The following is a 14,624-nucleotide window of genomic DNA, read 5'->3' on the forward strand; positions in this document are numbered from 1 at the left end:
GCTTGTGTTGGAAGCTGATGCGTGCACTTCCTGACTTGCACACAAACACACCCGCACCTCCATGACCACTCTTCTTCCTTAAAACCACACACGCCAGTTTCATTATTGCTAGATTTATGCAGCCTCCTTCATTCACTCGCTCTTTTTTCTGCTTTTCTCAGGTCTAAGATTGCAGATGGGAGTGCTGAGGCATCCTATTGAGGCATCTGTATGGGGAAACACAGAGAGTGAATAAGCTCATCCATCCAGGAAATGATGGCAGGGCCTAATACGATTTTAAATCGCACCGGGGGTGATGCTAGGTATAAATCTATACTCAGCCCTAACGATGATCATCATTTAGAACACATATTTAGAGCTCACTGCTGTTTGGATGTATGGCTGTCCTGAGGCAGCCTCATTCACAAGACAACTCATTGATCTTACGTGGAAGTCACCTTTAAAAGGGGGGATGCTGAAAGCGAGTTTTGAGGTGAACCCGAGTGAGAATGAAGGAGAGAATGAACCAAGGAAATGACAGAAACCAGTTCTGAAAGAACAATCCAGCTGCAACACAAACATAAGAATATGTACATACTAATTCAAATGTATACAAACACAACTCAGATTTTGCAATCACTTATTTGTCCCTACAGTGTTCCCTTTCAGATGATTCGCTTAGTACAACTTGTATAGTATGGGCTATCACAGCCTTGCGTGTCCTTGCTGAATTTAAGGCAGATGACCTGTGATGACATATGTGAGACCCTACCTGCACATGTACACCACATCATCACAGGTAACCCGCAGGTCTTATGCTCTTCACCTTGCTAAGAACACATCTGCCGAGGCAGGCAGGTTAGCTACTGCTAGTTAGCTCTGTTGTCTGCCAGCTTGAAGTCAGCTTAACTGCCCCTGTTGGTGTTAGCCTCCACCGCTCAGTTGGTGTGAGGCCTGAACAGGAACGCTAATTTTGAGTCTTCTATGTGGTATGAGTCCTAAACCAAGCCAAGCAAAGCAGAAATTTTCTGTTTGCCCCTGTCCTCAGGGGTTTGGTTTCTTGCTGCACGACAAGGACCAGTACGAGGCATGCCCCGTCTGCCTGGGGATTGTCCCCACTAGGAGAGTGCAGACTGAGCCTGAAGCCTGTGCATTTTGTTGCCGGCTTCAGCGCTCGACCCTGCAAAGACAGGTGGCCTTTGTGGAGAAAGTGCTGTGAAAGATGGCTGTCACATGGCATGACCCTCTTCTATCTGAATCTGGGTCCAGGTCCAAAGGGGTATCTGGTCAATGTCCCTGCAATTAGCTGGGTGGACCATATTCAGTATTTTGATGGGTTAGCCAAAGGCAAGCCGAAATCATGTGAGAGCGCTGGCCAGCTTCAGCCTGAGCTGGCCACTCACTAGGTTGAAGATGACATACTGGACATCGGTCGGGATGAATGGTTTGTTGGAGGATGAGCAGGAAAGCCTGTTGTTGGGCAAGACAACGTGGCTCTTTTTTTCCCTGCTTCACTGCACAGTGGAGAAGTTGTAGGTGGGGTTTTTCCTTCCAGCCCATGATGGTCAAAAACTGCCTCCCCATGTTCCCAGATTTTGTCTCTGAGCTAACCACTTCATGGAGCAAAACACTGTCTACCCGCGTGACTGTGCCGAGCTTTGGACAGTATCTGGAGCTCGATGGCATGGAGGAGGCTGGCTTAGTCAACCCACCACCTATGGAGCTGTTCCTGGTGGTTTATCTGTCCTGGGCTCTTCCGTCCAAGCACTGCAGATTCTCTGCGTCTCAGCTGGACAAGCTTTATTGGGCTCAGATGGGCCAGGCACTGCCTGTGCCATGAGTTCTGTCACTATGCTCCAGACATACCAGGCAGTGTGCCTGGCAGAGCTCAGTCGCTGGTCACTGGTTCCCGCAGACAGCCCACTGGCGCCTCTCCTTAATGAGGTCAGAGTCACCACTTATTACATTCTCTGTGCATCCCACTCTAGGCAGGGAGATGGCTTCAACAGTGGTGGTGGAATGGCATTAGTTGCTGACCGTCTCTGATGTCCCGGGTAGGGACAGGGCCGTTTATTTGGATGAACCAGTGTCTGCTGTCCAGTTATTTGGGCAATCAGTCGAAGCCATTCAGGTTAAATTTGAACTGAGGACTAAGCAGACAGATGCTATGTGCGATATTATCTCCAGATGTGATACGAAGCCCAAGCTGGCAGCTAGCTCTCACAGCCCGCTGCTTCTCTGCCCACTGCCAAGAAACTGGCTCTGACTGCTGTTGTCGGTGAGCCACTAGCAAGAGCACAGCCTCCAGGTCGAGTTCCATGGCAGTCGGGTTGGAACAAAGCCTAATTGTCGGGCCCCCAGAGGAACTTCCCACCCATGAAGAAGAAGCCTCAGTCCTCCTAGCTGTGGGAATGAAGAGGGGCTCCAGCAGCAGGGAGGCACCACTTCCCCCCATCTGTTACCACCCAAAAGGCGCCGCCCAAGTTTCAGGTTGTCAGTTCCAGAAGGTGCTGCACTTTCCTAACACAGTCTCTCAAGCACAAACCCTGTGTATACAAAAAGCTTTTTTGTTGCCTCAGGTTGTAACTCCCAGTTTGGGTGTATTAAATACTCATGTGACCACATCAACTGTATTTAACTGTTCTGCCCTAGTAAAGGTGCCTCCAATAAACTCCAATAGGCTGTACAGGATCCCATGTTGCAATCAATAAAAATACATAATCACAAAAAATTGCAAATCCTCAGCCTGCAGGCTAGGGTTTAATATTTTTCCCGAAAATGACATGAATCAAATCCCGGGAAATGACGAGCCATTTCCCGGGAATCCCGGGAAAAAGTTTATTTATTTATTTATTTTAATTAGGCCTTCTGTAGCCTGTGTCGGCCTTATCCTATTGTGATATTGTAGAGGTAGCTTTCCAGCTATGTCCTGTTATGCCCAGTAGGGGGCAATGTTGGCTTGATTAACGCAATAAAACCTACATCTCGACATTCGAGTGCTCGAGCTATGCGGTGTTGTATCGTTCCTCAACACTCCCTTAACAAATATAATTCGAATATTCCTCCATTGTACATGGAATTATACCAAGCTATTTTACAACTGCTGGTGCAAAACAATACGGGTCATCTCCACAGCATTGATAAAGGCTCAGCCACGCTGTCGTGGCGACATCTGTTGCGCTATATCTCCACCAGTGGAACGCTGTAATAGTCATTGAAAAGTTAACTACCGTACTACACTATAATATGGCATAACACAGGGCCTTGAGTAATGCACTACGACTTGGTCATTGCCATTCTGGCAACAGCAAATTTATAACACCGTGTCTGAGGGTTAAAGTAGGTTCGCTGTGAATCGTCTTTTGAAAAACTGGCCAATCCTTATAGCCTAAAAAATATACATTTTACTCAACTCCATTTAAAAAGCAAAATATGTTAAAGTAATCTATTTCATGATAATTTCTTCACACATTAGGCCCGTATCCTAATTCATGATTGTTAGTAAGCGGCTGCAAACGAGGAAAAGAAACACTCGAAGTTAAACAGATATTTCTTTATTGTTCAGGGCAGGCATATTTTATAGGCTATATAATGCAATATAACAATATATAATAATATAAAATTATATAATACAAAATACCTTAGGGTAAACACATTGCCTACGATTTCAACAAATTAAAGAGGAAAAAAGTACAACTGTGTAATACCTCTATTAAAACGCTTGAGATGAAGGCTGAAGCCTTAAACGGAGGCTGAACGTGCCTGAAATGAAGAGTAATGCTTTTCGCATTAATCGAACCCTTCTCTCAATATTTCCTTAAATTTAACTTTCTGAAGCTTTCTTTTCTTTCTGAAAGTCAAATCGACGCGCGCGACTTTTTTCCCGGTTTCCCGTCTAACGTTTCCCGGGAAACGGGAAATGGTTCTGATCGCATTTCCCGGGAATCCCGGATCCCGGGATTAAACCCTACTGCAGGCCAAATAAGTCAGGCGAAGCAGGTGATGCCTTTCCCCCCACATAGACTGGGGGTTGCTCACCTCCCTCAGTGGCAAGCTTGCTGCGCCCCCTCTCTGTCAGTGGTGAGAACCACTGCTACGGGTTAGCAGTTACAGTTCTAGGCCAGGCCGCCTCGTTTCAGCAAAGTAATAAACACTACCGTGAGGGACAAGGCAATGGCAATACTAAGGAAGGAAATAAACACACTGTTGCAGAAAAATGCAGTATGAGTGGTCTCCACTTTGGAAACCTAGCCACTATTTTGTTGTTCCAAAACAAGACCCATCATTGGTGGGGATATCCTTCCGTGATTAATCCATCCTCTTCTGCTTATCCTGTTCAGGGTTCAGAATGATGCTGAAAAGCTATTCTTGCATTAATTATTTCTAGGATTGTAATTCTATTGTAATTCATTACAATCAGGCTGTCATAAAAACTTCCTGATCCAAAATGCTGCAGCAAGAGTTCTGACAGTGACTAGAAAGAGAGAGCATATTTCTCCCATACTGGTTTCTCTTCATTGGCTCCCTGTTAAATCCAGTATTTACTTTAAAATCCTTCTTCTTACATACAAGTCCTTGAATAATCAGACCCCAACTTAAAGACCTCATAGTACTGACTGATGGCTTACTTGTGGTTCCTAGTTACTTAAAACTAGAATGGGAGGCAGAACCTTCAGCTTCCAGGCCCCTCTTCTGTGGAACCAGCTCCCAGTTTGGATTCAGGAGACAGAAACCCTCTCTATTTTTAAGATTAAGCTTAAAACTTTCCTCTTTGATCAATATTATAGTTAGGGCTGGACCGGGTGACCCTGAATCATCTTTTAGTTACACTGCAATTGGCCTAAGCTGCTGGGGGGTTCCCAAGAGTGTTTCTACTTGCTCACCTACTGTATTTTCACTCTCTGTGTTTATACACCACTCTACATTTAATCATTAGTTCTTATTAATCTCTGGCTCTCTTCCACAGCATGTCTTTTGTGCTCCCCTTACCCCCAACCAGTCATGGCAGATGACTGCCCCTCCCTCTCACACAAGGCCTCTCTGCCTTATGGGTTCCTTTAGTTTAGCAAAAAAGGGGGTGATATATAAGACTCATTTGAAGTGTGTGTGTGTGTGTGTCTGCGTGAGTGCGTGTATACACATCATGGACTGTCTTTCTTGTTATAAACATGTTGGTAAAAGTGTGTGTTGTGCATATGAAAATGTTTTGTACACAACATACACAGAGTGGTAAGTGAACGAAACAGCTGCTGATTCTCATGAATAAGGGAACAGATGTAAGGGCATATTTGTCGTCCTTCCCTGACATTCCAGAATAATCCAGACACGTTAATGGGACTCAGACTCAAATTAGTGTCAACATCTACACTGCAATCTCCTAAGGCCTAAGATGACAAAAGAACTTTATTAGTCAAGTTTATTGTTATAACCCAGTACTGCACACAATATCTCAATGGGCTCTAAAGGCTCTCAGTTCCACTACTAAATCAACAGTATTTGAAGTATTTACAACACTGCAATCTCATTTAAAGGTACATGAACATAACAGTAACCATAGAATGAAGCAAAAATTTAAGAGCACAAGAATATACTGCCAATAGACACCTTCTCAACTGCTTTTTGCTAACAGATGATTATATGTGACACATGTTGACTTTAATGTCCTCCACACTGAATATGCTGGAAAACTCTTACTCAGGGAAAAATATAAACTACACGATGCTTTGTCTTTAATGTTAGCTACAGTCCTATTGGTGCATGCATTTGCATTTGGATAAAAATAAGTTAAAATGTTGCATATCACACACCCTCAGTTGTCAGTATAAAGCACTACAGTGGTTGGATTTTAGGCTCATTTGCATTAATACTGATTTTGCTTGCAAGCACTGCAGTTTCAAAAAGACAGAGCCCACTGAGTGTGGGCAACCCTCAAAGTATGGTAAGGTGGGAGTGTGTGTTCTGGTATGACTGTGTTTGCAATTACACTTGATGATCAGGCTTAAAATACAAGTAATTGAGAATGCAAATTAGATTTTGGGTCCTCCAATCTGGGAGGTGAAGTGGTTCAAAGCGTTTCTTCCCCTTCATTAAGTAGAACTCATTGTTTTAATTACACTTTGGTTCAGCATGCTGCTCCAATTTTGCTGTTATTTTTACTGATGAAAAATAAGCATCTGTGGGCAAGGGAGACTTGCTGTGCTTCTGAGAGGCAAACAGCACACTTACCTAGAAGAAAAAACCTTGGCAAACACCCCACTCACACACACTCACACTTGAAAACATAACTCACACATGCTCATTCAAAAACCCACACTTGTATCTGATCTTCAAACACGTATGCAAAAACACATCAATCTCTTGTTAAAGCTCACACACAGGCACCTAATTACACAGAAACATAATTACACACACAAAGATACGCTGGCATTAGACAGTAGGATGAATGCAACTAGATGCAGAACTGGTGACCCACTGACTGTTTCTGATCAGTTTATTGAACACAAATACAACGTCTCATTTAGAGTCATTGTAACATAGTTGTTTTTTGTATTTTGCAATCACAGGGTCTGAAATGCCATACCTTATGATGTGAATACATTCCATTACAAAAAAAAGAAAAAAAAATTAATTAATTAAAAACAAATAAATAATAAATAAATGAAAGTAACACCTGTGGGAAGCTTATCAATGTGCCCTTACTTAAAATAGCATTATCTTGTAGTAACATTATTTTGACTCAGCCTGTCTCTCCTGAAGAGGAGCAGAGGTGGCATGCACACACAACCGGTGAAACAGAGACCAAAGGAGAGAAGCAAAACAACAGTAAAGATTTAAATGGAGATAAATTGAAAAGAGGGCACAAAAATAGTCAAATAAAGTAAAATACTTGTTTGTTTCTTGTTTATGGTTCTTTTAAATCTTTGTTTAGCTGTTCTGCTGCCTGAAACCTCCACACACTACTCTTGCATTTAAAGAGGGAGGACTCAACGCGACTTGAGTCTACTCTACTCAATCTCGTTTGTTTTCCATAACAATTGAGTACCGCCTCAGCAAGGCAGCCCGAAACTCCCCTGATGTCATTTATATACAAAACCAAAATGCTTGAAGCAGCCTTACCTTCATAGGACACCTTAAAGCCCAAGGAGCCACTGGTATCATCTGTTTTGAAGTTGAGCCACATCTGGTGACTGGTGCTCACGACAAGGTCTGGAGTGGTTGAACCAGACAAGCTACAAAACAAGAAAAGTCAACATACAGCTTATAAAAAGATATTTCAGTAAAGTCAGCTATTAAACATTCTTTATCTTCAAGCTACAGGTATACAGTAGAAAGCAAAGTGTGTCATATGTTGTTAGCAGCTTTTTAGCAGCATTTTAGCTGTGAACTTATCATCACCTTAAAAAACCGGAAGGCTGATTTTTGCTGCATCATTAAACAAATTAAGTCTCAAAACAACAAAAAGAGAAGTACTTTAAAACTTTTTTGTGGAATTCTAATCTGAGAAACAGTTTTTCATCCCAACCCTTAAATTCAAAATAGCAGGAGACAACAAAGTGGAAAATGAAGGCAAGATCAGTCAATGCCACAGAAGTAATTTAATCCTATTTGAATAGTAATTCCACCCAACTCTAATTAGGAAGGGTATAGCTGCAGAGTAAGTGATTAAGGGTTCTAATTTTAGTGACAGAACATGTAGGATGGTGGGAGTAGTACTAGTGTCTGATAAGGTTTTGTTTTTTTGTTGCAGACTTGTCATTATTGGTTGAATGTCTGTGAACTCCTAGGCACTTGTGGGATAAAATATAAAATGTTGTGTATCCAATGTAGCACTAAAAAGCAGGTCAGAAATCATGGAGTATTAGGGTAATCTTGTATTCTCCTTTTGCAGGGCTATTGTACGACGTCCGTCCAGACGAGTTAAGTCAGTAATTTAATAATTTAGCTCTAAGCTAATCACTGTCTAAAATATTATCCTTGTTGATGACCTATTTTATGTAGCTGAGTTTTGTTCTCTTATTTTTTTGTCATTGTCACCACCCTATTAGTTGTCGCTGTAATATCCACTTTATTTGCCTTATGGGAAAATCTGTTGTCGCATATTCACTCCAAATAGTTTCCTTCCATTATTAAACTGTCACAGCACAGTGTCTTGAAATAAAAAGAGTGGATCGGATTGGTTGTGACTAACTGCCTATAAACCACATTTATGACTGTGCTGCACTAAGGTTACGTGCCTCTGACCGTAAAGTTACCAAAAATAATTCCCTACGCCCTGCACGCGCTCGCCTGCACCACTGATTCACAAAAATATAGTCCTGAGTTTAACAGTGCTGATAGCTGCAGTATATTCTCCGGTCCTAAATTGTTCAAGTTTGTTTGTGTGCAGGAGCACAACGACTCAATTACTCACTCCACTTTTAAAGCATAAAGAAGTCCATAAATGGGGGGAGGAAAATCTTAATTGAAGAGATTAAGTCACATTCAATGTTTGTCTTGTGTGTATTGTTAGTGTACGAGCAAGTACACAAAAATATTAAAGTGAAGATGATCTCACATCAGCAAACCCTCCTCCAAATACTTCTCCCTCATTTATCTTCAACCTCCTCCTGGTTTCCACCCCAGCTAGGCAGCCTTGCATAAAAATTGATCTATAAAAACTTTATTAAGGTGGTAAATTTCAGCACAATTAATAACAACATCCTGTGAATTGTTATGGAGCATCTGCTAGTGCAAACTCCATTAGGGGGCATCAATATGCAGTTTGCAATGCTGCACCACATGGCTGTGATCTTGTTTTTAACAGTGAAAAGAGAGATGATTGACAATGTGGTGCGACATCTATTTTTCATGCACTACTGCATCAGGTGGTGATGAAATAAAAGAGAAACAGTAGGAAAAAGGGCTGGAGGGGATCGAGAAGACAAACGGGTGCTGTCGGGCGCAGGGAAGTGGCGGAGGAAAAAAGGCAAGTGTCCCACAAAGAAGAAAGGTGAGGAGGAAAGAGAAAGCAAAGGCGGAATATGATTATCAGGAACATGACTTGCAAAAATAGAAAATGACAGGTAGCTAAAAGAAGTTAGAGAACAGAGGATGGATTAAAGGCAGAAAAAAAGCAAGGTCAAATGAGTCACTCACACGTGGAAGATGGTCTTCTGGTCTCCCACCACTTCGCCATCTCCCACTGTCAAGGTGTCATAGCCTCGCTCCAGGTCAAAATCTTCAAATGTCAGCTTGATCACCTAGACAGCAGCAGGGACATCAACAAGATCAATGCAGGAAGCAGATGCTTAAATACTCCGAGAACCAAATGCAGAGGAGAGACCTCTTCCCATCTGTGACTTTCTATTCCTCTGTTCATCAATCCATCCATCAGCTCTGTTTGCATATCTGCCCATCAAATGTCCAGCTGTATACACTGTAGTTAAGTTTTTTTCTTTTTTTTTCGTTGTTTGTTTCTTTGTGTTCATTTTCTTACTTTTTAAATGTCATACTCTGTGTAACTTAACAGCTTGATATTGAGATTTTTTTTATACATGATTGTGTTTGTGTTCATTGCATCTGCTGATTATGAACTCTTTCACGCTAATCAAATATTTGATCGCCTGCCAGATGGTCTGCGTGACCTTCACTGTTGCCGATCATACCAGCAGGTTTCAGTTGCCTTTGCAGCCTATTACACAGGCCTCCAATTCAATGGCTTTAAAGGCACATCAGGAGATGTGTCAGGGGACTTGAGGCTGCCCACTAGGCATATATACAGTATATATATGTTACAATCTTGTACATAAATCTTTCCAATAAAGAATAAAACATAAATAATAATTTCATTTGAGTTGCATTTTAGTTCTATGCTGCCGCAAAAGGATAAACAAGGATAAAAACAAGAAAGCAATAATTGTGTCCTAGCTGAGGGAAGTAAGGGATCAGCTCTACACAGGTAAACAAAAACAGTTTAATTATAAAAGTACAATATATTTTGATAATAAGGCCAAAAAAGTACAGTGACAGAGGAGACTACTGTAAATAAAAATAAAAAGCAAAACAAGGAAAAGTCTTCGCCTCCTAGTTTAAATTGGCTGCCACTGATTTCTGCCAAATTCTTAATGTTTTCAGAGGGCTGAGAGAGCAGGGCCTAATGAAAAAGCTTATATAAATGCAAATTGCATTCTGTCCTATGTTAAACCCAATGCCTAATGAAAATTGCCAAGGTGGAGAGGAAAGATTGATGGTGTGTAGGCAAAATAGGTCAGATCGCTCGATAAATAGAGTTTCATACCACAAACTCATCTCCCATCTGCCAGCCAACAGGTGGGGTTCAGAGGGGGCGGAAATAAAAAAAAAAAAGAGAGATAAAGAGTGAGGAAAAAAGCAAAGTAGCCATATGTGAAAGAGTTGTAAAAAAAAAAAAATATATCCTCCACACTGAACAGCTGAAGCAATTTCAATGATGTAAAACTGTGTTTCCAAAAATGTGCAAAATGTAAATATTAAATTCTAATAAACACTCCCAAAACTCCCAAAGTAGTTTGGAACGAGACAACAAATGTCTCACAAATAATTAAGTTAATCAGTTTCATGTTAAGAGTATAAAAAATGATCCCACAGAGTCTCTCTGAAGTAAAAATGAGCCGGATTTACCACTCTGGTAGAGACTGTGGGTATGTTGGCCAACTATTTAAGAACAGTGTTTTGATGCAACGATTTTGGGGATTTTATCATCTGCAGTGCATTATATCGTGCAGTGATTTGGAGAATTCTGAGAAATCTCTATGTGCATGAAAGAAAGCTAAAAACCAATATTGAATTGCCATGATCTTCAGGCCCCTCAGGCAGCACTGCTCTGAAAGCAGATGCGACTCTTTGAAAATCACTGCATGGGCTCAGATACACTTCTGAAAAACCATTGTCAGTAAACACAGTTTATGTTTGGATCCAGGAAAGCAAAGTAAAACACTACAGTGCAAAGAAAAAACATGTAGAAATAAAATCCAGACATGACACTACATTCAAATCATGAATATCCCGTTCTTTATGCCAGAGGGGTCGTCCGGTTTGTCCTACACACTCCCAGGATTTAGGATGTGATAGCATGGGAGCGCATTAGTGCATGTGGCATGGGTAACTTAAACATCTGTTCATGTACCATCTATTCTGAATGATATATAAAGGATTTGGAGCAACATATGCTGCCCACAGATGATCTTTTGCAATGAAAGCCTTGCTTGTTGTTAAAAGAGTCAGGGTTCTAAACTACCATGCCTTGCGCCAAATGTTCCAATAAAAACATGTAACAAAAAATGAAATGGAAAAAATGCATCAAAGGATGCCCAAAACTGTTTAGCAGATGAAATCCTATCTTAAGTAAGACTGCAAGAATATTTAGCTTTCTAAAATGCAGCCACTGGTCTTACAGGGTGTTGTTAAAAAAAAGAGGTGATGGAACTTTTTTGAAACATATTTATGACATCTGTTTGTTTTAGTTGTGCCAGCAAAGCCTAACTAGAATATGTAATACTGTACTATAATATATTAGCTATTGTAAATACTTGAATAATTCTTAGGCACATATACCTGTCGCTGTGACCAGCAAGGTTGAACTAAGCATTATATATAGACGGCATAGTTAGTTCATCTGTGGGCAGGAAGAAAACCTTACAGCAGTTCCACTGCCTGTATTTCTACTTCTGCCAAGTCAGCTGTAAATCCCTTGTAAGTCTGCTGATGTGATTTAAGCAAAGAAAACACAGCGCTTAATAACTACCTGAATACTAAACATTTATTAAACTATTATATATACCTTAGCCTGCCTGCTACTGTAACATCCTTGCGGGTGGTATTTCCAAAACAGCACCTGTATTACGTACTCGTACATTCTTCAAGTTATATGAGGGATCCTGGAAAACTCTCCACGCGTGCCCTGGTTTTAGGCAGTCTCACTTGCTCAGAGATAAGATCTTTGTCAGGTCTAGAGGACAGTTGTGTATAACTTGCTGTAAGTCTGGGATCATTGTTCAGCAAGACAATGATCCCAGAATTGGGGACATTTTGGCTTTTTTTTTTTTTGGCACAAATGAATAAACTCTTGAAAGACTGCCAGCTTCAAACAGCTGCATTCCGTATCTTCAGGAAACTATGAAGCAGAACCACTTGACAAAAAACCCAAATTAGCTATCATGTCATGAGGCTGGTAGGTCTAGAAGAGCTTTGTCATGTCACACCCACCTCTCTTTGTGCTTCTGCCTCAGTCTCCTGGCTGACCTAACATTTCTGGCTAGGCAGGAATAGAAACCCATTACATCTCTAAACAGAAAGAGCAGTCTCTCTCCATCTTCATCTGAACCAGTCACAGAGCAAAAGGCAGCCTAAAGTACTGGTGTCTGGTCCAGCAGGCTGCCTGCTGGGTATACCCAAGGGTGTCAATGTTTGTTTGTGTTTATATACATGCAAGCAAAGGGTGGAGTTGTGTGGGTGCATATTAGATCTGACTCCTCGTCCTGCCTTGCCTCTCACCTTACATGGCTTCTCTTCTATTTGATGCAATAAGAGAACAGATTTGTAAAACTGTTTTGTTTGAGTTCAGAGAAGGATATTTGGCAGGATAGCAGCTGGTTGGCCTTGAACACAACTCCAAAGTCAATGGTCTGAGCAGAATGGCTGTGACACTTTCATGATACCCTCCAAGCATGCTCTCAAAACCTCTCCATTACTCTCCTGTCCATTTTACTCACTTCTTCGCTCCCTCACCACAGGTGTCTCTAACAACTCGCTTTGTCTTTTGCTGGCTCACTTCCAGTGTTCTTTCCCCACCTTTCATTTTCCTTATCGCTCACATTTTTCAATAAGAAAGCTTCTGTCACATGGTGTGTTGAACAGCCCCTAAAGTGTCCTGTAGCAATTATCAAACGCATAAAATGAGTCATCTGTGTCAGAGAAGCGCTTCCTCTGGAGCTCCTCCCTAAAAGGTGCAAACACATCAGTCAGCTGGCAGCTAAAGATACCACTTAAGACACCACTGGAAACTGGTGATTACAACAACAGAGCAAAATTAACACCCTGCATTGTTACTTCAGTCCAATGTTTGTTTAATGACCTTTACCTTAGATGTGTCTGTCGCTGTGATGACCCAAGTGCAATTAGCATTGTTGTCATACTGAACTGGGTAGTTTGGGGATGTGATGACACCACTGGGTCCTCTCAACTGACCTCCACACATTGGTGCTAGAAAACAAAACAGAAAGAATCAAACGTGTTCAATGACAGGTTAAATGTGTACTTTCTTTTCATAAATCACACAGGATATATAGAATTGTGCAAAAGTCTCAAGCCACCCCTCATTTCTTTAGATTTTGCTTGGAAACTAGGTGCACTGATTTATTGAAATGTCAAAACATATACGGAAATACAGTATCTAAAGCAAAAACAGAGTTTGTAGAATTCTAATGAGCTTAAAATCAATATTTGGTATATTTGGTTATTCTCCAACATATCTTGAACTCTCTGAGGCAGCTTTCTTGTCATTTTTTTTAAGTAGCCTTCAGGGATGGTTCTCCAGGGATCTTGGAGGACATTCAAAGCACTTCTTTGGATGTTGGCTGCCTTTTGTTCTATTCTTCCAATCAGATGCTTTCCAATGGTCTTGCATGGTGGATCAAAATCTGACGGTACTTTTTTTACATTCATAATTTGACAAATTTAACAAGATCTACAACAACATTGGCTGGAATGAAGCCCCAACCATGACAGAGCATCCACCGTGGTTTATAGATGACTGTTAGACTTCTCTCCTGACCTCCTCCATACATATTGATGATGATTTAAACCAAAAATTTGGATTCATCATTCCATAACACCTATTGCCACAGATTTCAGTCAGGTGTAATTTGTCATACCTCAGCCTTTTCGCCCTGTTTCTCTGACATTTTGATAGCCACCCTTCGACTGAGGCTATGTCTGATGAGACTTTAAGAAACAGTAGATAGATCAACTGAAGGGCCAGATGCATCTCTCAGGTCATGTGTCATTGCTGGGTTTTCCCCCTGTTTTTTTAAGGACATAGTTTTCAGATATTCTTCATCTGCTGTAGATAATTTTTTAGGCCTGACACTTCTTTGTTTATCCGCCACTTGTCCAGTTTCCTAAATTTTTAATCGCACACTGTACACCATGCTGACATGCCAAGTTTTCAGCTAATAGCTCTTTGAGAATCACCTTATTGGTTGAAAAATAGAAATTCATGTCTGTCAAACTGTGTTATTTTTGGCTTTTTTGTAAAATCAACTAAAAAAATGGGCTTAACATACAAAAAAACATTCCTCTGAAAACGGGCAGGTACAAGGACTGGACTTAAAATGACTGAAAACACAGCCAATGTCCAAAGAAAAACTTTGAAAGACCTTCAGAACATCTGGAGAACTATTGCTCAGAACCACTTTAAAAATTACAAGAAAGTCTGGCTCCTTAGAAGCAAAATAAAAGAAATCAAGGGTGAACTTGAAATTCACTGCATCTACAGGTCATGCTCCTGATTGGACCTTAAGCCCAGCCTTCAACTATTAAATACTCAATTTTCAGTGTGCATCGTGTGTATTTCAGAGTTAATTGTTTGCTGTGTTCTCCATAAAGAAAAAAAATGTTCAGAATTCTTA

The 14,624-nt window shown here is 41.0% G+C and overlaps 1 protein-coding gene across 1 annotated transcript in view; it reads right to left on the minus strand.

Moving 5' to 3' along the window:
* The window catches only part of csmd2 (CUB and Sushi multiple domains 2), a 263,477-nt gene that overhangs the window by 109,408 nt on the left and 139,445 nt on the right, over positions 1 to 14,624 (minus strand). The window contains exons 10-12 of the mRNA XM_030740701.1: positions 13,076 to 13,197; positions 9,115 to 9,218; positions 7,096 to 7,208 (exon numbers count right to left, since the gene is read on the minus strand). Of these exons, the coding sequence (XP_030596561.1) occupies positions 7,096 to 7,208; positions 9,115 to 9,218; positions 13,076 to 13,197 (339 nt within the window). The remainder of the gene's footprint in view (positions 1 to 7,095; positions 7,209 to 9,114; positions 9,219 to 13,075; positions 13,198 to 14,624) is intronic.

Source organism: Archocentrus centrarchus, chromosome 11 (genome assembly GCF_007364275.1).
Source record: "Archocentrus centrarchus isolate MPI-CPG fArcCen1 chromosome 11, fArcCen1, whole genome shotgun sequence".
Lineage (NCBI taxonomy): Eukaryota > Metazoa > Chordata > Actinopteri > Cichliformes > Cichlidae > Archocentrus > Archocentrus centrarchus.